Consider the following 25,357-nt stretch of genomic DNA (forward strand, 5'->3'; position numbering starts at 1 on the left):
TTATTGAGGTGTGGTTTTTATTAAAGTGCCTTACGGTGAGATAATGCATGAACTTTAGCTAGCTTCATTTATTGAAAAGATGATTGAGAAGTGACTTGATTGCTGTGTAAAAGTGCTTTCACAGAGAGAAAATACCAGGTACTAAAAGGCTCTTTATCATAATATAGAAAGACATAATAAGAACCAAGTGCCAGAAGCTGGAGACAAATTCATATTGGAAATTAAGCACCAATATTAGTAGCACTTTAGTCATACACAAGTTGTTAGATTCTGCACAGAAGAAAGAGGATAACATTTAATTGTCTGTGATGCTCAGGCAGTCAGGCAAATTGGCCAAGTTTTTTCTTCTCATCAAAACCTTAAGGATCAGTAAAAACAGAAATGCTTTCATAAAAATGATGCTTTATTTTCATAGAATCACAGAACGGCCTGGGTTGAAAAGGACCACAATGATCATCTAGTTTCAACCCCCCTGCTATGTGCAGGGTCACCAACTACCAGACCAGGCTGCCCAGAGCCACATCCAGCCTGGCCTTGAATGCCTCCAGGGATGGGGCATCCACAACCTCCTTGGGCAACCTGTCCCAGTGTGTCACCACCCTCTGTGTGAAAAACTCCCTCCTAATACCTGACCTAAAGCCCCGGTCTCAGTTTAAAGCCATTCCCCCTTGTCCTATTACTATCCACTGTCATAAACAGCCATTCCCCCTCCTGTTTATATGCTCCCTTCAAGTCCTGGAAGGCCACAATGAGGTCTCCCTGGAGCCTTCTCTTCTCCAAGCTAAACAAGCCCAGTTCCCTCAGCCTTTCCTCATAGGAGAGGTGCTCCAGCCCTCTGATCATCTTAGTGGCCCTCCTCTTGACTCGTTCCAAGAGCTCCACGCCCTTCCTGTACTGGGGGCCCCAGGTCTGGACGCAGTGCTGCAGATGGGGCCTCACAAGAGCCGAGTAGAGGGGGACAATCACCTCCCTCTCCCTGCTGGCCATCCCTTTTCTTACGGAGCCCAGGATGTAGTTGGCCTTCCTGGCTGCAAGTACACACTGCTGGCTCATGTCCAGCTTCTCGTTCATCAAATTTTGTTCAAAATTACTTGCAAAAGTGGCGTATCCTTTTCCTTTTAAATGATTTAATGAATTTTTAAATCAAAACAGGAATTTTTAAATTAAATTATTTTCTAGATATGTGTTGTTGAAGCAATTGCTGTCTGCATTATTTAGGGATTTCCAGGTGTAATAGTTTTTAAGTTGATAAGGCATTGGTAGAAATCTCAGGCATCTCATAAATTGCCTTGTGTTACTAGATGTTGGTTTTCTGAGTGTTTCTGTTCTCATCAGTGGTGTTGTCAGCTGGAACTGACAGTGACGGTGTAGTACCCCGCACCAACAGCAAGACAAGACTTCCAGAAGGAATTTTATATAGAGAGAATTAATCAAGGTATTGAAGTTAAGAAACTCATCCTTTCTTTTAAGCAAGGCTATTCCAGAGAGGTGTATGTTTTATACATATTGCACTGGCTATGCCCAAAAGAAATTGTTAAGTTGGCACCGCTACCCTTTATACAGTAGGACACAGTAGTGGAAAATTAAGTGCTTGGCAAAAGTGTTACGTCTCTCTTCCTTTCTGCTTATGGTTGCTTTTAGTTTTTAGGCTTTTCCTTCTTTGTAGGCTGGTACTATCGCATTGCTAAGTCTAAGTACTGTTGCTTTAAGCTAAAAGGTGTTCACATCAGACTACGAAGCAACTGCTACTGAGGTGAATGTGGAGAGAACATTATTAAATGTAACTTGGTAGGTGGTTTTCTAGGTTACTAGCAGCAATTTATTTCCTTTTTCCCCAAGCATTAGCACATACATAATGCAATAAAATAACGTTCCACTGATGAGCAACGTTTTATTGTAATAAGATGGAAATTAATTATTTCTTTTTCTGAAGGTAAAAACAAAATTAAATCTCATTTTGTCTTTCAATAATTTTGGATATTTTGGTAGGTAGGTTCTCTTTGGAGATAAGCTTTTGGTTTTTTTATGCTGACTGTATTCAGGGAGAATTTCTAGAAAACCATTCCTAGGTGAGTGGAACTGTCTAAAGAAATTAGGCCCACACTTTTATTTAAAATCTCATCTTTGTGATTCATTCTTAATATGTAAAACATCTGATTGCAAAATGAAGATGTGTTGGGAACACCACCTGTACAAGAATGATTCTCCTTCTTCTTTCTCGGTGTCAAAATAGCAGAGACTTTAGAACTTAATTTGACATTTGAGAACTTATTATTGTATTTATTAATAATACATTGTATTTATTGTATGCTGAATTACACAGAAATGCAAACTTTGACTGTGTTGGTGATTTTCTTTTTTTAATGTCCAGTTTTGCTTTGTTGTCTTGTACTAGATAAACTTTCCCTGGAAGGAATAGTGGTGCAACGTGCTGAATGCAGACCTGCAGCTAGTGAAAATTACATGAAACTGAAAAGGTAGGACAGCTCTACTACAAATGGATATGTGATAGCTTACTTTGATGCTTCTGTTTTCCAAGAGATGAACAATGTCAGTATTTTCATGGTCTTGTATAAGATTTATACAGGATTGGAATAGATCTTTCTATGGGAGTGGATTTTACCATAAGGGACGAATGGAGTCATGACACTTATGCCTCCCTCTTATATTACTTGTTGGGGTGATACTGGCTTGTGCATTTCATCATGTGCAAAACTCTTGCTAGAGCACACATCTAATTAACATATGAATACGTGTCTGTATTTTGATGTTCTTGAAACAACATTTCCTGAAGGCTTAAAGGTTTATCTATGTTTGGTCAGACAAGCTTCTTGTGTGTATACACATCTGTGTGGATTGTCCAACCTGAATTCCACTGAACAGTTAATACTGTGCTATGGTGGGCAAGGAGCACCAGTGATATTAAAATGCCCTAAACTTGGAGACCTAAACTAAGATACTTTCTAGAAAAGATAGTAGAAGTGACATGAAGATCACAAAATGGTCTCTCTCTTTTACAGTCTCACTTAGTGACCACAAAATTGCATTCAATACATCTCAGAGTTGCCACGTAGTTCATATATAATTTGCATAATTAACTTGATGATGCTCTCTCTTAATAAATCCAATTTGGAATTCAGTTGTGCTTTATATTAAATACATATTTGCATGTTTTAAGCATGTGAATTTTAATTAAATCACTCTTAATATTTTCAGTTTGTTACTTAGAGAGAAGTGCAAAGCAGGAAATTTCAGGAAGAGAATTAACAATGCAGACTTAGTTTCAGAATGTTCAAAATCAAAAAAGCAAAGTGGTATTTTGATGTTTTCCCACAGTTCCTGATCTGTTTTATGTGCATCAGACACTACACTTCCAGTATCTTGTTTTATTAACCTCCTCTTCGATCTAAATTGCTCCAGCATTTCCTTATTGTTTTTATTCAATTCTGAGACTTTATGTTTTAGCTGCTGGCAAATCAGTGCCATAACTTTGCTCATGTACAGTGAACTACTTCATTTCAGACTGTGTTCTGTGATTGCTATCGTGATTTCTATCATCAGTGTGAAATGGAGTATGAAGCAAATGTGATATTACTAGAAAAGGACTCATTCCATTCTGGCAAATTTAAATATATATGAATATAGTCTGTGGAATATATTTGCTTCGTAATTGTTTTAATTGCAGGTTGCCTGATGCAAGTGCTTTTTAGCATTTTGTACACTGTCTCCTATTCAGATCAGATAAGGCCACAGCAGGAGGTCAAAACAGAACCGATAGCTTTAATGACACGCTGCCTGAACTTTCAATTTTTCAGCATTCTGTACTCTGTCATGTGCACATGCACACAGCCCCTCCTGATCTTTGCTTTTTTCCACGTTGAACTGCAGGAGCACCAAAGATACAAACATGAAAGCGGGTTTTGCCTTTGGAGGCACTGAGAAGCTGAAAACTGACTGTATTGCGTGGTTTATTTTTTTCCCTTTCCTGTAGCAAAATTGGCAGGTTGTGCATGCCTACTTTCTAACTTTCCATGTTGTTGGGGAAAAAAAAAATAAATTAAAATCTCATCTGGTGGAAATCAGCATGAGATTTAGCAGATCTAGCAGTCACAGCCTCAAAAGAAATTGGTTTATGTCCAAACAGAATTTCTGGTATTTCAGTTGCAGAATCTGACTTTTCACTCCCTTTTTATTCTCTCCCACCCTCAGCATGCTACAGCTTGTATTGGTGCCTAAAAGACAAGTGAGAACATTGAAGATAAACCACATAAATTATAGAATAGTGTTATATTAAACTATTTTTATTTGCTTTTTTATTTACTATTATGCTTTACATGAGAGAGACTCTCCAAAGATGGGATTGATAATACTGAGAAAGCAGCAAATCTGTTGTGTAGGCTTAAGTGCTACAACAATAAATTGACTTTAGTAAGGAAATAAAATTAAATGATAAGTGCAGTTGCTTCAGACTTTGAAGATCTAGAAAATGAAGTTAAGCTGCACACTCCTATAACTCCAATCATTTGTTTTCTACGAGCTGGCAGTGACCTAAAGGAGTTACATGCCTCCCTGGTATCAAATGCAGATACAGATCTCTTCTGTTTCACCCTCTTTATCTGGCTGAAGGTTGTAGGCTAATGGGGATGATCTGCAGCATTGTGCTTGGGTTCTATCCTGATTCTCAAAGAGAGGGCAGAGCAACCGCCTTGTGATGGGACTACCAGCAGTTAGGTGGGAGATGAGTGAGATATGTGGGTTTAAGGGTGGGTAATGTGCACAGAATTAGATGACACGTACATATGGGTGCAAGTGTTGGCAAAGCTGGCAGATTACAGGGCTTTTTCCTGGGAAAGAGCCTTTGATTTGATTATGGGAAGAGTGTAGACAGCTGATGTTCAGAACAATTTAAATGCAAGGTACAAACGTGTCCAGTTGGAAAAGTAAAGCAGAAGTTGTGTGACCTTCAGTCAATAGTTTCTGTTTTGGAAGTTATGTTTATCTATTTGTTCTGTTTTCCTGAACTTCAGGCTCTAGAAGGGGAATAAATTCCATGAAACACTTGCTGCACTGCATTAGTACAGCTTCACGCTGATCAATTTCATAGGTGATTATTATTTTTTTGTAATTAACAGTGCATTTGTTCTTTCTAACACTGTAATGGTTAGTTCTCTAGGATTGCTCAAGATGTGTGCAACATGTTAGCTGGGTTCCAGTCTGACAGTTCTAAGGAGAGGTTTTGAAGAGAAATGCAAATACAGTGCAAGTATCTGATGAATGTGGTTTGATAGCACTTCCCCAAAAGTAATGAATGGACAGCAAAAACTGGAAGGAAATCAGAGTAGGTATTTCATTCTCACATGTGCTTCTCAAATGCTTGTTGCCTTTCAGAAAGGTTTTTGGGAGACTCTAGATCAGTTATACTTAACCTGAATTACTGAACTCTTCTAAACCGTGTTTCAGATTTAAAAAAATGTATTCACAGTGCCTATAAGAGCTGATGTTTAAGGCTTCAGTGAGACCAATAATATCTAGAATTGTTTCAAGTAACTTAAAAATGCAACCTGATGTGTTGCTAATGAAAATGGTATTTGCCAAATGGCATCTCGTAACAGGGTTACATGAATTCTGTATGTCTTCTTGCTTTTTCTGCTTAAAGGTTTCAGTGGAGAATGTGATGAATGTTCTTAGAGAAAACTACTGGAATGAACATGTGTTGTGGGCTTTTTGGAAAAATGGGTTGTAAGCTCAGGAGTTAATGATCTTTTACCTTTGAAAAGTCACATTTCCTTCCTACTTTGTTACGTAGGCTGCTGTAAGTCCTGACATTTGCTAGTCTAGGCCAAGAAAGTGAAATTTAATTAGTGTGGATGTGTTGAATTAGTTCTCATCTCAAAAATATTGTTAAAGAGTATTGACTGGCTGACAGTTCAGAATGCTGCTGAAAATGAACATTATGCCAGGATTTTATTGATTGTTTTTTATATTTTTTTTTCAAATACCCCCTACTGGGAAAAGAAAATGAAGAATTTGACCAGCATGCCACCTCACATATATTTTTGTAGATATTCCCAGTTGGCTACGAATTTCCTTTTGAAGAAAATATGTATGAATAAATTCATGCATTTTCCACAAAAGCTGACATGCTGCACGAATGCTGTTCAGTTTGTTTGAAGTGGGAGGCTGTTTCTGTGCGCAGCTGAGATTGCATCTGCCTGTCAGTCAGTGCAACCGTGGTTTTCAAGTATTGAAGATCCATTTCTTTGTCTTGAAATAAAATTTACTGTAGTTCAAAAAGATGTTCCCTAAGTACACCATTAAATTGGTATTTTTTCCCTCGTGGAAAAACATTTCCAGTCCTAGCATTTTTCTAGAGAACAATGTACATGCTCATAAGGGTTAAGACATACTGTCTAGAGAGGTGCTGTATATTTCCCTAAACTTCCTTGACATCCATCATTTTTTTACAATCAAGCAAGTGCCATTCTACTTGTAAGCCAGTAGGACTTGGACTGCAAAGTAGCAGGCACACAAGTACTTAAGTTTATTCGTCCATTTTATTAATATGGTTGCCTTCTGTGATGGTTTAATAATGTCAAGCGTAGAGTCCTACACCTGGGAAGGAATAACGACATACATTAATATGAGTTAGAGGCTGACCTGCTGGAAATGAGCTCTGTGGAGAAGGATGTGGGTGTTCTGTTGGACAACAGGTTGGCCGTGAGCCAGCAGTGTGCCCTTGTGGACAAGAAGACCAGTGGTATCCCGGGGTGTATTAAAAGAGCATGGCCAGCAGGTCGAGGAAGGTGATCCTCCTCCTCTACTCTTCCCTGATGAGGCCACATCTGTAATACTATGTCCAGTTCTGGGCTCCTCCGTTCAAGAAAGAGAACTTGTAGAGAGAGTTCAGCGGAGGGCTACAAATGTGATGAAGGGCCTGTTGCATCTCCTGTATAAGGAATGACTGAGTAACTTGGAGAAGAGAAGACGGAGGGGGAATCATCACTGGAAGGCCACTATAAGGTCTCCTCGAAGCCTTCTCTGCTCCAGGCTGAAGAACCCCACCTCTCTCATTCTGTCCTCATAGTGGAGGTGCTCCAGCCCTCTAATCATCTTCATGACCCTCCTCTGCACCTGCTCCAACAGCTCCATGTCCTTCTTGTGTTGAGGGCCCCAGAACTGGACACAGTACTCCAGGTGGGGCCTCATAAGAAGCAAAGGGCATCTTATCATCGCTTCTGAATATCTCAGGGGAGGTGGGAGTCAAGTGGGCTCTTTTCAGTGGTGCCCAGTGCCCAGTAAAAGGACAATGGGCACAAACTGGAACATGGGGAGTTCCATATGAACTTGAGAAAATACTTCTTTGAGAGTGATGAAGCACTGGAACAGGCTGCCCAGAGAGGTTATGGAGTCTTCTCCTCTGGAGATATTCAGAATCTGCCTGAACACTTTTTGTGTAACATGCTGTAGGGAGCCTATTTTAGCAGAGGAGTTGGACTCTACAGTCTCTGCAGGTCTCTTACAACCCCTACGATTCTGTGATTTTTTCAGGCTTTTGGAATAGAGTAAGGAAGAGAAGCAAATAAGAAAAACATGGTTAAAGTGAGATGTGTTCGGCAGCACGGAGGAGTGGTTATTTCTCGCTTCAGAGATTGTTTTGTTGGTTTGCTACATATTGCTTTGTGATCTTAGGCTCTTTCCTATGTCTCTTTTCCCTTCCATTTTTTAAGAGTGCTGTTCTGAGATGGTATTTTAATAGGTCTGTTATATTACCATGCTATTTTGTGCAGTTATATGAAACAGTTCTAATTTTGGTTGCTGCTTCTGGCCATTATAAAAATGCTAACAAATAAGGAATAAACTACTGTTTGCAATGCAGCAGATATTTTATCAAGTTTCTCTTAAACCTGCATAGTCAACACATCCTTCCTGCCCCATTGTTGTCTTTAGCTTCTGCTAGCCAGAAAGAAAGAAAAATGAAAAAATAAAAAGTGAAGCATGGAACTTTTTTCCCCAATATACTTCCTTGCATATCAGTCAAATCAGTTATGGAAAAAGGGTATTCTTTAATTTTGCATAAATAGTCATTGGATCTCAGTTTCCTTCCTCTTGCAAATGCATGGAGACACAGGATGGAGAAAGTGGGCTTCTCTGCTGGATAACTTACTGTTCTCCTTTTCTCTTGCCTTAAAATGGGTAAAACATGAGAATTGTCTTCTCGCTGTCTTTTAAACATCATCAATTCCAGGTTACAGATGTTTCTGCCTTTCTTGGGAGCTGAAATTGTGCGATGAGGTGCTGCTGGGAGCTGTTGTGCTCCTTTATAGCAGGCACGTGGAATGATTCCTGCGATTTTTGGGAAGGCACATTGCTGAGACAAAGTTGGCTGGGAGGTCATTTTCAAAAAGAATAAAGATGCTTAGGGATGTGTATTTAAAAAGGGGCTTATGGCAAATATTGAATGGATTTTTCCTTATCCACTGGGGAAAGAAATCCAGAGTTGCAACTGAGGAGCTTTCATTGTCCTTTTTTTTTTTAATCCAGGCTTTATGTAGTAATATTCTTCTGATTACTCTGCTTCTTTTCCTCTGCTATCACAGGCATTGCATTTAAGGTTGTAGCTACTTTGCCTTTGTGGCAATTAGCCAAAAAGCTGTTTGCTGAAAGGGGCGAGACTAAAAATAGTGACTCTGGAATATGTTCCAGCTCCAATCCTAGCAATTCTTCAGACTGAAAAAAGTCATATTCAGTACCAGCACCAGAAGTCCTCAGTTCTTGTGTTTCCAGAGAGCCTAAATGTCAGTGACACAATTTCCTGCTCTTGGAATCAAAGCCTGTGATATGTCAGCAGTGTTGGAGGTCATTATAGTTTACTGCTACCAAGCCTTTGGTATTTGTAAAGGCATCTCTTCCAGTAAGGTGTTTTCTTGATTTCAAAGAAGTTCTTAATTAGTACTGACTGCAATTATCCTTCCTGTTCTCAAGTCTTAAGCAGCACCAGTTCTTCTTTTCAGCTACTTTTCCTTCTGTAGTGTGGCTATCACACTGTACTGGGTGAAAACCTCTGAGAGAGAATGCAAATTTAGCTGTCATGAGTTACCTTACCACCCTTCTGTTTTTTTTGTTTACTATCATGCTTGCCCCTGTCAGACAAGATGAGGTAGCTTATTGGTATCTAGAAAGCCATTTCTGTGTCAGAGTTCAGATGCTAATTGTGGGTTTCTCTGGTGCAGAGCTCAGGGAAGCTCATGGATGTCTCCCTAGCCACTATGCCAGATGCTATAGTCATGCTGAACACTGCGGGTGTTCTGGGCTCTGCAAAACTGCTTTGGCAGCCACCAGCCTGACGAGCTCAAATTTACACAATATGTAGAATGTCATCACCACAGTACATCTTCTATTTTTAAGCAACTTTGTTCACATACTACTGATGATATTTGCAATTTGGGAAAGATCAGTAAACTGGTATCGTCCAACAGCCACCCTGCTGCCAAGAAGCTCCAAAAATTGTATGATCTCGGTGAGTACTAAAAGTTATCCTTGTGCTCACTCACCAAGTGGCAAGCTCTGTTGGTGATGTATTGATTTCCTGGCTTATTAAAATATGTCTGAGATTTTTGACACTGTAAGAACAGTAAAACTGTCTGGAGGGTGACAGGGTGCTTGCCTCCAAATAGCACTTGTTATTTGGGATATAGCCAAGTTCAGAGCAAGTTCATAGATGACAAACCATTCGTCCTCCATTGCTGGTTCTTTTCTGCAGCAGCATCTGACTGTAGAGCTCCAGTGCCTCTCAAACTGGGCTTCCCTGTGAGCAGTGAGTGATTTAATTCCTCGAGATATGGGCAGAATTCCAGCAGGAGCTTAACAGTTAGACTGCCATAGGGCAGCTACAGCATGGAGGGAGCAAATGAGGTATCTCTTGTGCTACTCACAGGCTCTGTGGGTGGAAGAGATCACAGCTTTAGAAATTAATTGCATTACATTTAATCGGAGGGTCTGTCATCCCCTGGGTACCTCAGATACCTGGAGCACTGAAGCATCAGTTAGTACACAGGAAACATTTTACAAAGAGAGAATATTGTTCTGCCACCTGCCAGTGCCCCAGTTCAGGACGTTTTTTAAGTGTCTGCAGAACTGAATTCAAATGAACATCGTATTTAAAATGATATTTTATCAATAGAATATGGCCTGCCAGTGTTAGTGATGTACAAATCATAAAATTATTCCTTAGTTATGGGTCTGCATTGACTTTGCAGTTTGCATTTGCTTTGTGTTTATCTGATGAAATACATTTCTGAAGTGGACCCTGTAAATAATGATCACACAGCTATTTGTTATGATCTGTTATGATGTGTCTGGCAAGCTGTTGCATCCTTTGTTTGCAGCCAGTGGTTATGGCCAGCGTTTCATCATTGCCAGTTCAGTACCTCTGATGCTTTAGTGGAAATTCTGCTCTATGCGATAAGCTGGTATAGTCAGTGGAGCTGAACACATAACCATCTGCAGTGGTTAGATAGAGCTATTAAAAGCTAGCCAAAGGTATGCTTGCTGCACAGTGTCTGTGTGAAACCATCGTGGGACTGGGGTGCTTTATCCATCTCTCAGGATGGAGCTGGAAGCTTTTCCTGAGCTTCCCTTATGCCACGATTGCCATGAGTCATGTACCCTGCTTTAAAAAAAAAAAACACATAAAAGCACTGTGGGCTTTCTGCTGCCCAGCTCCTTCCTTTCCTGTAGTGCTGAGCCATTTTTTGCCAACTACTCTGTAATCAGTAAGGTTTAGGATCAGTGTTACTTTGCATTGCGATTCTGTTTGAGGTTGTTTTTGGATCATATGATTGTCTTCTGTGGCACACCTCTGTAGGTCACTCCAAAAGTAATGCCTCCTGCTCATTTCCATGGAAACTACGATAGGTGCAAAGAGCATTGTGACACTAATAGAGCAAATTCTCATCTATGAAACACTGTTTTTCAACATAGTCACCATCAGTAGCTATGTATTTCACCAACGATAAACAGGAGCTTGGATGCCACACTCATAAAGATCTTCATGGCCATCCAGAATGTGGCTGGTCTTTCACATCACTGTTTCTACTACTGAAACGTACCGTGCATCGCCTCACTGTGCTCACATCCACTGGTTGGTCTCCACTGACTCTCAGAAAGCATCAGTGAACATCAGTGTGTGCAGTTTTTTCTGCATGAAGGAATTCAGTCACACACCTTTGCTCCATCTGCACTTCCGTGTCAAATGCTGTTCTATCAGACTGTCCTTCTGCTGCCATCTGTTACACAGCAATAAATTTAATGAAATATTGGTGGGAATGTTCAACCTCTACTGCCATGCCACCGACATCTGCCTCTGATGCTGTGTGGGCGCACATAATAAAATAGAGAAGGCATTACTTTTGGAGTGACTTACGTAAGAATAAATAATGCCAGAGATAACTAACATCCAGCTTTATTAATGTGTTAGTCCAACCATCCTAGCACACAGTTGTCAGAATCCTTTTTTGCTGGAAGTGCAAAAAGCCCCGCCAAAAAATTAACAGGTACAGCAGCATCTTTTAGGTCCCAGACATTCTGAAACAGTAATTGAGAGAAGTGTGAACAGCCTCCTTCGCTCAGTCCTCGGCGAGTTAACAAGAATTCAGTATCTATGTTAGATCTCTGAATGCTTCAGTATTTTTGCAGAAATATCTGGCTAACCCTTTTTTTAATGCTGGTGGCAGAATGAGGAGGAACTGTACCCTGCAACGTGTAATACACATTTGAATTACTGTCCTGCTGTTCCCTCAGACCGTGTGTGTGCTTGAGTGCTGGCTGAGACCCTGCCAAAGAGGAAGATAAAAGAAGAAATAGTAATGAATTAAGAAGAGAGACAGCTCACCCAAGAGCTTTCCTCTGCTCCTTCTGCTTTTGGACTGTGTTCAATTCTGAGGCTTTGTACAGAGCTCCCATTAATAGACACAAAAATTGGGAATTTTATAGGGGTCAGGATTCCAGTCTGCAGGCTGTGGAGTCAAATGGACATCCATCCTCCCGCAGAATCAGTTGAACTGTGTTAATTCTGGTCAGAATAAGGCCAGAAGGTGACATAGCTTTAATGTAAACAAACTAATTGTAAAAATAAAAATAAAAATAGGCCAATACAAGAGTTTAACTTCTCACAAGTCCACTCTTTTTAATCCTTAGACCATCACATCTACAAACATGTGACCACTTTCAGTTTAAGAGCAGAGAGTGATGAGAAAATTGTGAAATCATTTTGATGGGGACAAAAAAAAAGGGGTTGGTTGGAGCTAGAAGGGATGCCAAGCTTATTTTTAAAATTTCTTATCTTGTATCTGAAAAAAGGAAAAGAAGGGATCCTATTTCTCTAGTTCTCCAAAAGTGTTAACTACAGCTCTATTTCTGAGGTTAGGAGGAAGTCCAATGTTCAAAACCCAGTATAAGGCTTAATGTTATCTGCATTGTAGTTCATTTTTCCATCTGAAAAACAGATAGGAGAAATGAGCACACAAAAATATTCATGGCCAGATTTCTCTGTGTAAAAAATGGAAGAAAATCCCAGCTTTCTGGAATATATTCTGAATTGAGAAGTCATCTTGAAAGAAAAATTTCACTGTATTGTAAGTGTAGGTGGGAGCATAAAAATGTATGATAAAAATAGCAGACTACATGAAAATCAACACTGGAGATGTTATATGCTAATATCTGAGAGATAAATTTATTTAGTACTTTAAAATATGGAAAAAAAACAACTTCTCGAGTTGTATTTCAAATAATTCTGAATTCTAATTTGAACTCAGACATTGGCTCTTACTGCTGCCTTTGAGAGTTGTGTAGATTGTTTAACAACTTTACAGTTGATGTTCCATGTTGAAAAGGGACATTTTGGCTCTTTCCGAGAAGTAAAATGCAGGGAATCAGTAACACATCTTAAAATTTTGTATCTGAGGTCAAATTGCTTAGAGCATTAAGAGATGGCTGTGTTGAAGAAATGACCTTTTAACTGATAAAGAGGATCAAAATAATGATTTTCAAAGCAAGTGGGTGTTTTTGTAGGCTCTTGTAAAGCCTTCATGGATACAGCAAGCTGAGAATTCCCATTCGTGGTATTTTTGGTATCATGAGTGAAAAGTAATTTCTGTAGATTGGCAAAATAATAGATATATCTTCATGAAATTGAAGAAGGTTAACTTGTTGATGTTACGTGAAATAAGCTGCCTTTCAGGTAGGTGTGGTAACCCGACGGAGAAAACCATCTGTACTTTTGTTCAACACAGCTGAATGGTTCTCTTGCTATACCTGATATCTTCAGAAAAACGCATTTCAGATGATGTCTTCAGTGTCACTTGGTCTTTGTTGTTATCGGCATGATGCAGTAGCAGCGTCTGTCTATGGGAATGAAATTTATGATAAAATCCAGCTAATTAAATCCCTACCGGATTTATAGTCACACATCAGGTGAAACTGAATCATACAAATATTTCTTATTACTCTGTGGAAAAATAAAAGCATCTGTTGTCATTTCAAACTCTGTAGCGAATGTTAAATAGTCACCTAAGCCCCTTTTTCCTATCTTTCTAGCACAAATCGAAAGTAATATAAAATTCTCTTTATTACTGTGACATAGACTAGAAAAGGTGTTCTGGGTAACTAAAAAGAAACGTCTACAGCACAGTTAACACTGCTGCGTAATAGAGTAGGAGTAATGGTGTAGGTTTTATAAATTGATGCCTACATCACCTGAACCAAGTGGTGGATTGTAAGTCTTGTTTTTTTTTAAACTCTTTTTACCTCTATTTTGTGTTAGTAGATGAACATCCAATGCAGTATCCATTTTAAGTGGAGGATGCTTCTGACAGACTACTAGTTTGTGTCACCTTAGCAAAGGCAAAGCTAGCAAATGGTTCTTTCAGTTTCAGAGCCAATTGACTATAAACAAACAAGATATTCTTCCTTCTTTTCTGTCCTGTGCACTTAGAATTGCATGGTGTGGCATAGAAAGAATTATCTATTGATACATCCTTTTGTTGTTACAAACAAACAAAACTCTCAATGTCGCTTGGATATTATTTTGTACTCTGTTGAGAACGTTTATTATATAAACATAGTAAAAACTATTTTCTTAAATTTTATTAACCTGTAACAGAACACCCAGGTCCTTCTCTGCAGGCATCCTCTCCAGCAGCTTAACAGGGTGTGCAGACATTCATCCAAACTGGTGAGAGTAAAGCAAGTAAGTTATGGACTAATCTACAGATACTATTTAAAAAAAAAAAAAAAAAGTTTTCAAACGGAACAGATAAAATACCTATATATTAATAAAAGTAAACAAAAAAGACTGTAAAACATTATGTAAGAGATCACAGGTAAAGTGTTAGCAGCCTTAATGAACCATGTTTTAGAAATAAATATGCAAGGAAATAAAATGGCATGCAGATTTCATTTGTGGTCAGTAAATTCAGAATTTATGCACCTCGCTTACTTCTTGGTCCCTGAACATCTGGATGGTGAGGATGGAACAAGGCCCTTGAAAACAATATCCTCTCTCATAGAGGAACACAGCCAAATTAAACATCAGTAATTAGTGGTGTGTTCCAATCTGTACACAGGCAGCTGTATGACTGGTGATGTGTAAATATTACAGAAAGGGACATGAGTAATGAAAACAAGGAAGTGCCTAATTATGTATGAAGTAATTTGGAGCTGCATAGATTATGGATAGATCAATTTCAGAAACTAATGGGTGAAGTACAAGTGTCCTATATATCATCCAGAGAAGATGAAGAGAATTTATAACTGTTTTTGTCCAAGCCATATGCAATCATTTTAATCTAAGAACAAACACAGGGTTTGAGCCTGGGCTTTAGGAGGCCTGGTGAATGCAAAAGCATATGTAGTAGAAATGTCCAAAAATTGCTAAAAAGCATGCACACAAATTCTTATTAAGTTCAGAAAGATAAGTACCTTTTATAGAGGTAAGGAAAAATCTCGTTATATGTGATCAGCTTGGATGTCTACTTGGCCCTTGGATATATTTGTATGTCTATATAAAAAAGTGACTCAAAAATTTAAAGGCAAAGGTTAAATTTGAATTGACTGCTGCGTTGTGACATACTGCACCAATTAAGTGCTTATTACAAGGCTTTAGGGCCAGAACTTTGAACCCTGTGAAATCAAGGAGGAAGACTTCCATGGATGGCGGCAGGTGTCTTGTCCAACCCTTTAATACTAACCTCTTTAGGGTAGGTCATGGTTGGACTCGATGATCTTCAAGGTCTTTTCCAACCTGAGTGATTCTGTGATTCTATGATGTTGCAGTCATATGCCTTAGCTGTCATCTGTGGTCATACCTTGCTGTTTTCTCACTGCTCTGCTCTATGTAAGAAAAGAGAATACTGTTATGGTAGTGTTTGTTGTTGTTTTCCCCTAGCAAAATGCAAAGTTGGGACCATTTTGTAACACTGCCTTCAGAATGACTGAGCATTGCTTTGTTGCCCAGATGCTTTTCAGGTATTCTGGCTTTTCACACTGGATCAACAGGTCGTTTCATTAATCACCTTGAACACAAGCAAGTGCTCAGGACTCTATTGCTCTCTGCTAAGAGAAACCAGTAGTTTTCATTCAAAGAATAGACATCTTTCCTACCTTCAGAATATTTCCTAAGTTAAAGAAAAAAATTAAAGGTTGAAGGTTTGGAACGATGGAGAGATATTTCCAGTTCATGAAAGTATTAGTTAATAAGGGAAAGAAAAGCCAAATTTAGGTGATTTTAGCTATACAAAATCCAGCTGACAAGAGAATCCTTGTATTCAGGATAGCTTCTGGCAGCTGTAGATAGCAGCCTTTCGGAAACAACGTGTTCAAAGTTAATGACTCAAAGCAACAGCTAGTAGCCAATCCCCAAGCAAAATGAAGCTGTGTAGGTTTTTTTAAAATAAACCAGATAGAAATATTTGATTCCAGCAGCATTTGTTATTCCTCACTAAAATGCCTCGAGGATGCTGTAGTTTGATTTCTGAATGAAGATTAAAGGACAATCACAGCTTCACTGTCTCTACCTACAAACGGATGTGTTTCTCCTAAGAATCCCTTGCATACAGAGTTCTGTCTGATGCCCCTAACCTCCTGTGTGAGGTACAGAAAATAAATATCTTACAATTGCTGCCTGTTGGCCCTCTTTCTGTATTTGTTGATTATCTTTTTTCATCCATACTGTTCCGTTACTCCTTTTAGAAGAAATGAGACTCTTTTATTTACATAGTTAAATTTTTTTGTCTACTTGGGGGGGGGGAGGAAACAAAAACAACAAAAAAAACCTTTTTACAAAAACAATTTTTTGCAACACTTTTGTCTATGTTTTCATTCTTCTTCACTTAGCTTCTGGCTTTAGGAGATTACTGATCTGAAGATATGAGGTACAGGTACAAAGGTTGTTTGCTTGTGATGTTGATCAGGTCATGAGCATGTCACTTTATCCTCTATAAATCCAATATCTCTGAAACTGTTGTGATTTGGGCTTTGTTGTTGTTGTTTTCCTTTCTCAGTCATTTTAATTCTTTTCTGTTGTACCAGAGTGTAAATACCAAGCGTCATGGACGTCCATCTTGAGCAGTAATTTAATTCCTCTGGAGTTTCATTGGCCAGCAAGAAAAAATATTTAACTTTTCCATTCTTCTTCTTTTTAGCTTAACTGTGTACCCTGCATGTTATTCCAAAGTGGTTTATGCACACACTCCAGGGCACAGCCAAGTGGGGCTTGTTAACTCTCTCTATCCTATGCTTGTATTCAAGGGCCATGAAAAGCATTACGTTTTAGATGATTGATTTTATGCTGTGTTTTGAAGTGGGGAAATAGTTGTCTGAAGAATCTGTCCAAACTAGATTTAAAGAGTGAAACAATGGTGGCACAATCATTTCCCACCTTCAAGCAAAACTGTATTAAATCTTTCTTCTTTTTTTTTTTTTTTCCCATATGTGTCACTGAGAATTTTTCTTCCCTCCAATAGTCCAAATTCAAAAGCTATCCTTTTGAAATAATACTTTTTCAACTTGTAAAGTCTTCCAGTGAACTTTTCGTTTATCTTTTGGAATTATTTCCAGTCACGGGATAGAAGCAACACATGCCTTTGTATCCCTGTATTGAAACCTATGCTTCTGTTGAGATAATTCTGAGAAGTTAATTAAATCTACTGCACGGTTGGAATGACATTATAAGTCTTTTTTTTTTCTAGTGTAGTGTAACTGTTTATGACATTTGGTTACTAGCCCAGTAATTAACATTTCTCAGGACTGTCACTTCAACTGAGTAAGAAGAAATCACTTTGCCTTATAAGTTTCCTCTTTGTCAACTGTCAGTTTTATTTAGCTGGAATGAACATGTAGCACATCTAAATTGTCATCTGCTTCTTATGGACCTGCATAGAGCTGTGCTGGAGTTACAGAGGACAGACCACACGTCTGCTTACTTCTGGTATGACCTGGAGGGCAGTCTTCACACTGCTGAGTCTCTTTCAGTTTTCCTGCTAAATCCAGCACGTTTTATGCTTGTCTTCTGACAACAAACACAATAGATTATATCAGATGCATACAACGTGTTTTTATAAAATCATAGGATATCCCAAGTTGGAAGGGATCCATAAAGATTGTTGAGTCCAACTCCTAAATCTAAGAACATCTCCATTGCCACAACATGAGCAGTTAATAATTGAGTGGCTTAGAGACAGCCATGGAGCTGGCCAAGTGCCTGCTGACTCTTCTGCTGCACAATCTTTGAGTCCCCAACAGTTTCTAACTCCACGATTGCTGTGTTGTCCAAGTATTTAACAGTCCTCAATACACTTACCTTTCAGGATTTAATGCTTTTCATAGAATAATTAAGGTTGGAAAAGACCTCCAAGATCATCTAGTCCAACCACCATCACCACCATGCCCATTATGTCTCCAAGTGTCACATCTTCTCAATTCTTGAATGCCTTCAGGGATGGTGACTACATCACCTCTCTGACCAGCCTGTGCCAGTGCTTCATCACTCTTTCTGAGAAGAAATATTTCCTGATATCCAACCCAAACCTCCTCTGATGCAACTTAGGGCCATTACTTCTCATCCTACCACTGTTACATGGGAGAAGAGGCTGACCCCCACCTTGTCACAACCTCCTTTCAGGCACTTGTAGAGAGCAATGAGGTCTCCCCTGAGCTTCCTCTTTTCTAGACTAAACAGTTCCTTATAAAGAAGAGAAAATTGCTGTTTTTGAGGAAATACTGTCACATTAGTTGCAGCTTCTACTATCATCATCACTAGTGAGAAAGCATAGAATCATAGTGTTGAAATCTCATATTGGCCTCTCAGATGTTTAAGTCACATTTGGTTTTGCACAGCCAGCCTGGTAGGTGAGCATCTCACCATACATCAGTCTTCTTTCTGCAGCAGGTATTTCTGAACTCATTTTGGTCTCCTGTCTGTGGAGCTCTGGGCTCTGGTGTACAGTGCAGCTCCAGTGACTACACTACTGGGGACATCACACCGTGGAACCCTGAGAGGCACCAGGCTGGAACCTAACCTGCTTTTTGTCATTTTTGTCACCACAGCAAGCTATGGAAATAGCACTTGTGAAATAACAAGAATTGCATTAATTGCAGTCAGCAGCTGCTGAGGATACTGGGAAAGCATATTTTGTTTTGGGAACATCATGTTTGGGTTTCCAAAACAAAATTTTTTGAAGGATTTCTGTTCCATGAAAACTTGAAACGTTGGCTTACCTCCCGATTCTAGATTTTTTTTCTTGGAAACACAAAAATCATGTAATAAAAATTCAGATTTCCAGACCGCTCCACTTCTGCTGGGAGATTATTTCTCTTTTGTTTCTACATGATATTAGCAAGAAACTTGATTACATCTATGCTTTTAATAGTGTAGTTGTCTCATGACTGCAGTGATTGGTAGTATCCCTGGAGGCATTCAAGGCCAGGCTGGATGTGGCTCTGGGCAGCCTGGTCTGGTGGTTGGTGACCCTGCACATAGCAGGGAGTTGAAACTAGATGATCATTGTTTCCTCTTTCCTTCAGAATGAAGAATTTTTCAACCCAGGCCATTCATTGATATGATATGATATGATATGATATGACATGATATATCCCAGTGTGCTTCTTCAGTTTTCTTTTGCCTAATTTCCTTTCATGACTTCATAGCACAGCCTTGAGATAACCCAACTGTTTTTTGTTGTTTTTTTTTTTGTTTACACCCTTGACATTCACAAATAATAACGTTTTTCAGCCTCTCCGTAGCCAAGCTATACCTGTTTGTCTTATGGTGTTTTGATTACAGAGTAAGTAAGCAGCTATGAAAAATACACATTCTCTAATGTATGTTAGTAGAAGCAGATGGTGCAATCTGTTCATCGATGGAGTTCAGTTTCTCAAACTGATTTAAGCTGGTTTGCAGCAAATACCGCTCCAGTACAGTCTGTTGTGGAATGTGTGCAAAGGGAGAGGTCCTGTTTCATGTTTGCATTTCATTGCATTGAGGTAAAGGCATGTTATGTAAATCCACGAGACTGTATTCTTTGTAATTTGGTATTGTCATTTTTCATTATGCTTTTCTGTTTAAGGCTGTGGGCTGCCAGTCCCTTTTGCAAACGTTGTTTTCATGTAGTCATTAATAAAATTTGCACTTGAGAAGAAATGATGGCAAATTATTTTCTTAATTTGTGAAGTAGAGAGGAATTTCAAATTAATTATAACAGCGCTTCACAGAAGTTGGCATATTTCCCATTGTTAATAAAAAAAAAATAGAAGTTTCCTCTTTCCTTCAGAATGAAGAATTTTCCAAAGTTGTTCCAAAAACATAAGAGCTGTTTGTGTTCTGTGTCTGCTCAGCCAAGTGCAGAAAAGATTACAGTATATGGTGTTGTCTCCTTCAGCTCAGATAGATCCTGGAGCCTCTAAAGCAGGAACTGTTTAGTCAGGAATGATAAACTCCTGAGACTCTGTGTAGATGAATAAATGAACTAACACGGAAAACTTTCCTCTCCCCATTTACTACAGCACAAAATGTTTGCAGCTCTGGATACAGATGTTGCAAGCAATAAAGATGAGAAAGCATTAGTTAATTTACATTCCATTTCCTTCTGCACTGAAGGATGTGCCTCTCCTATGAAGAAAGAATGAGGGAACTGGGCTTGTTTGACTTGGAGAAGGCTCTGGGGAGACCTCATTGTGGCCTTCCAGGACTTGAAGGGAGCGTATAAACAGGAGGGGGAATGGCTGTTTATGACAGTGGATAGTGATAGGACAAGGGGGAATGGCTTTAAACTGAGACAGGGGAGGTTTAGGTTAGATATTAGGAGGAAGTTTTTCACCCAGAGGGTGGTGACACACTGGAACAGGTTGCCCAAGGAGGTTGTGGATGCCCCATCCCTGGAGGCATTCAAGGCCAGGCTGGATGTGGCTCTGGGCAGCCTGGTCTGGTGGTTGGTGACCCTGCACACAGCATGGGGTTGAAACTAGATGATCATTGTGGTCCTTTTCAACCCAGGCCATTCTATGATTCTGTGTCAGAATTGTCCAAGATCGTGTGTAGTTAATGAAATTAAAGGCATTGGAGTAAAGCAAGGATTCCAAAAATAGTACAGAAGTACTGTGATACAGAAATGTCCATTTGGAAGAAACTTGTGTTAGGGTTTTTACACTGTTCTCTGTCTTTTGAGAATTAGATGATTGTTACAACTGTTACTTTCCTTGAAGCGATTTTTTTTCCAGTTCTTGCCTTCAGAGCATTGTTAGCTGCTCTGGACTTAGGGCTAGAGTCTAAAATTTCATCTCCCACACAGTATAAACTCTGTCCACCAACTCCAAAGCTGTTAAACATCACAACTTGCACAAAAGGTGATTTGTTTCCCTGTTAGGTTTTGTGTTGTTGTTGTTGTTGTTTTTTTTTAACAAATCCAGTACTTATTTTGTGAAGAAGGTACTTAGGTACTTTCCTAGGATCATAGAATGTCCCTGGTTGGAAGAGACCCATAAGGATGAACACTCGAAAATCCAACCGTATGCCTGGGAGCGTTGCGTTATCCAAAAGCTTCTTGACCACTGGCTGTGACCACTGCCCTGGGGAGGCTGTTCCATGCCCATCACCCTCTCAGTGATGGTACTATGTAAAAAGAAAGGAATGTAATAGAAGTATGAGTTGAGGAAATAAAACCTGACATTTTGCAAAATGGTAAGTATGTGTGATAGACAGTGATTGTTCCTAGAAATATATAATGTATGCCACCGATAAGTGTGCGAATGCCGTGCGATTCACATCATTTTGAGCTGACCTATATTTACTGCTGTATGTCCTCTGCAGATGATGTATGTGCATTACTTAATACAGAAGACTCTGCATTGGTGTTAAACCATTAAAAAAATGACAATTTTTGTTCTCAATATATCTAATCCCAAGATACTTCTTATAAAGTTGAAAGAGTTATTAATGTTTCTATGATTTGCCCAGAGAAGCTGTGGGTGCCCCATCCCTGAGGGCAATCAAGGCCAGGTTGGATGAGGCCCTGGGCAGCCTGAGCAGGTGGGTGGCAGCCCTGCCCACAGCAGGGGTTGGAGATGGGTGAGCTTTAAGATCCCTTCCAACCCAAGCTGTTGTATGATTCTGTGATAATGCTGTTCTATACTGGCATTTGATATGGGTGCGTTCTGAATTGAAAGTTGTATTTTTATTGTATATGTCTGCATTTTGAACTGTAGCCATAGGTGTAATTAAGAAAGGTGATGCAGAGCACACTTTGTATTTTATATATTGTGATTCCAAAGCCTTTCAAGGCTTTTTTTTTTTTTTTTTTTCTCTGTGGATGACTTGCTCAATTAAATTACGCATGCAGAGTCTGCTTTCACACAGATCTTATGGACAAACGCAATTATACTGCTTTTTATTAGGGAAGCTAGTCAACATTTGTGCTTCAGCCGTTTACTGGTTTTGAAATTTGTCATGCCAGATGAATCTGTAATCGGATCTGTTGGTTTTTTATTTAATAACAGAATAGGTACAGCTTCACAAAGCTTGGGTGAGTTTCAGTGTGTTCACAGTAACAGACACTTTTCAGAAGACACTAATTAAGAGAAGAATACTCATGTAGCAGAGCTCAGAATTGCAGGGTTTTAAGTTTGTTTCTTAACAAACAAGCTCTGTAGGGAGTGTTCTGAAATTAATGTACTGAGCTGCCAAACTTATGTTATGGATTTTTTCTTGCTTGTTATAAAGTTATACCTTTAACCTTTAAAATTGAATCTTATGCTTTTGGACTTAGTTACCTTAAAACTTAGCCATTTCTTCTTTTAGTCATTGATGTTTTTTTAAAAGAAAGTATTGGAAAGTTTTTTTTAAAACAACTTCAGTTGTGGCAGAAACTGGAGCTGTGACTTGATCCAGAGCTTGCATGTCTTGAAGGTATTTTCAACATACCGAGAGCTTGTATCAGAGTTTAGAAATGATACATATGTGCCTGTGACAGGCACTATAAACTTCAGAGATGATGCACAGAAGCCAAAGGCCCTGAAGCACAAATCTTATGTGGAGTGGCTGAGGGAACTGGGATTGTTCAGTCTGAAGAGGAGGAGGGTCAGGGAAGACTTCATCTCTATGTGCAACTGCATGAAAGGAGGTTGTGACAAGATGGGGGTTGGCCTCTGCTCCCAGGTAACAGCAGTTGAACAAGAAGTAATGGCCTTAAGTTGTGCGAGGGAAGGTTTGGGCTGGATATAAGGAAAAAATTCTTTTCAGAGTGGTGAGGCATTGGAAGAGGCTGCCCAGGCAGGTGGTGGAGTCACCATCCTTGGAGATATTCAGGAACCATGTAGATGTGGCACTTGCGGATATGGTTGGTGGGCATGGTGGTGATGGGCTGATGGTTGGACTAGTTGATCTTAGAGGTCTTTTTCAACCTCAGTGTTCCTGTGATTCAAAGAAGGCTTTTTTTAGAGAAAATGGAACAAGTGTTTGGTCTCTGCTGCAGGATTTCACAGAAAAGACCTGGAGGAAAGTAAGGCTGAATGTAAAGCCATCCTTCACCCAACTCAGAGAGAAAGAGCTTGCCTCTCCCCTTATCCCCTCCCAGCCACCAAGCAGTTCAACAGCTCCTATCCCTCCCTATTCCTGGGCTCCATCCACACTGCTGGTTTTTGTCTCTGGCTTTGCTGTGTCTCCTTGCTCTGCTTGTAGAAGCACAGTCCTTCCTGATGGCATAGCAGCAGTTTTCAGTGGAGGTGGTTGGGTGGGCAAAGCCATGGGAAGAGAGGGAAGCACTGGTCTTGCCAAACCGAGGGAAGTAAAATGTAATTAAGATATTTGAACAAAGAGAGCACAGCAGCAGAGTACTGTGCAGTTGGCAAAGGAATTAGAGTTGGCTGAAAGAATGATGATCAAATTTAAGAAAAAAATCTGTCTCTTGCTTTAACTGATGCATCTTTCAGTCTACTGTTTGGTTTGCTCTGCTTCATTTCTTTGTTGGTGACTAACAGCAGAAGCTGGTAAGGTGTTCCCATTAGAGACGATAAGCAAAGCTGCTTTTTCACGGGCTAAGGAGAAAGATATGTTTCTCTCCCTTTGTGTGTTGTTTATAATGGAGGATTCCTTAGGGCTGCTGAGGCAATGCATCTTTTCCTTTTAACCTAATGCTGATTTTGCTTTAAAGAATGCTTAAGCATGCTTTCAAAGTTCAGGTGGCAATAATTTGTTTCTGTTTGCTTGCTGGGAAGTGTTGAGTGGATTAATTCAGTAGCTTAGTGTGAGCTATGTGAGAGCAGATAAGCTATGCAAGCTCACCTTTTCAGCTACCAACAGCAGTGTGTAGTCTTTGACATGACAGCACATATCCAAGTGCAGTGCTTTCTCAGAGTGGTTTCATTTCAGTGTCTCTTGCAAAAGCCCCTTGCTGGTTGTTTCCAAGTCTATTTTACCAGAAAGGAGGTAGACATCCACAAAAAGGTGACTTGCTGCCTGGCATTTTAGGTCTGCAGACTAAAGAATAGATGGAAAAAAACCTTAAGAAATTGAGGTAGTGAGGTTTTCTAGGGACATAGTCCAAATGTTTCCCAGCTTGCCACAAACTGTTAAATTGTTTACAGTAAATTTTAACTGGAAGCTCTCTAGTCGAGCCAGATGCTGTGGCTGTTTGCAGAGCTACTGGGGGAGTGATGAGGTATCTGTGAGTGGAGCTTTAGAGGTGGAATTGCCTAGTTGGAGGCAATGCTGGCATCTGTAATTCCCTAAAGGCTGAGTGAAGGGGAGCCTTTTTCCAGTTGTCACTGCAAGAGAAGAGGTAGCAGAGATGCTGTAGATTTTTTCTTTTCCTTTGGGAACTTGTAACCAACAATCTGTCTCTTTCCTTATAGCTTGTCTTTAGCTAAATGAGCAGCTTCATCAAAAGAACTGCAGAGCAAATTAAATAAGCTTGTACATCATCTACTTGCTTACCAGTAATTCAAAACCTAGATCTTTGGAGAATTTGGTAAAGATGTGGCTTTTCTGTCTAAAAGACTCCTTCATAAAGTTCTTCTTTTTTGTTGCTCATAGCAAAATGTCACAGTAGTTGTGGATCTGCAGACACTGGGTTGAGGTAACTGTGGTAGTAGCTAAGCACCTCACAACTGTACACCTGTGGTAGTATGGAGGAAGAGGAAGGGTAGAGGTAAAAACCAGAAAAAAAGCATGTCCAAAGAAGGGCACTGAAGCTTGAGAGTGGTCTGGAGCACAAATCTTATGAGGAATGGCTGAGGGAATTGGGATTGTTTAGTCTGGAGGAGGCCTGTGGGAGACCTTATTGCTCTCTTGCAACTACCTGAAAGGAGGTTTAGGCGAGCTGGGCGTTGAGCTCTCCTCCTGCATAACTACTGATAGGATGAGAGGTAATGGCCTTAAGTTGCACCAGGGGAGGTTCAGGTTGGATATTAGGAAAAACAACTTCTCAGAGAGGAGACTGGTCAGGCACTGACACAGGTTGCCCAGGGAGGCAGCGGAGTCACCATCCCTGGAGGTGTTCAGGAACCGTGTGGATGTGGCACTGAGGGATATGGTTAGTGGGCATGATGGGATGGGTTGTTGGTTGGACTAGATGATCCTAGAGGTCTTTTCCCACCTTAATGATTCTGTTATTCTTTGAAAACGTATGGGGTAAGGTAAGACATGCTTAATAAGCAGGGGAAAAGTGAAAGAAGTGATACAGAAGTGATCACTAACCACCTGCCACTGCTTGACTGATGCCTTGCCAGTTTCTGAGCAAAAATGGCTAACTTCCCTAAGCCCCCTCTTCTCCCTTTTATATTGCTGAGCATGACATTGTATGAACTGGAATGT

The 25,357-nt window shown here is 39.8% G+C and overlaps 1 protein-coding gene across 1 annotated transcript in view; it reads left to right on the forward strand.

Moving 5' to 3' along the window:
• Positions 1 to 25,357, forward strand: part of GTF2F2 (general transcription factor IIF subunit 2) — an 87,830-nt gene that overhangs the window by 37,082 nt on the left and 25,391 nt on the right. The window contains exon 6 of the mRNA XM_085215832.1: positions 2,396 to 2,477. Within this exon, the coding sequence (XP_085071958.1) occupies positions 2,396 to 2,477 (82 nt within the window). The remainder of the gene's footprint in view (positions 1 to 2,395; positions 2,478 to 25,357) is intronic.

Source organism: Meleagris gallopavo, chromosome 1 (genome assembly GCF_905368555.1).
Source record: "Meleagris gallopavo chromosome 1, MGAL_WU_HG_1.1, whole genome shotgun sequence".
Taxonomy (NCBI): domain Eukaryota; kingdom Metazoa; phylum Chordata; class Aves; order Galliformes; family Phasianidae; genus Meleagris; species Meleagris gallopavo.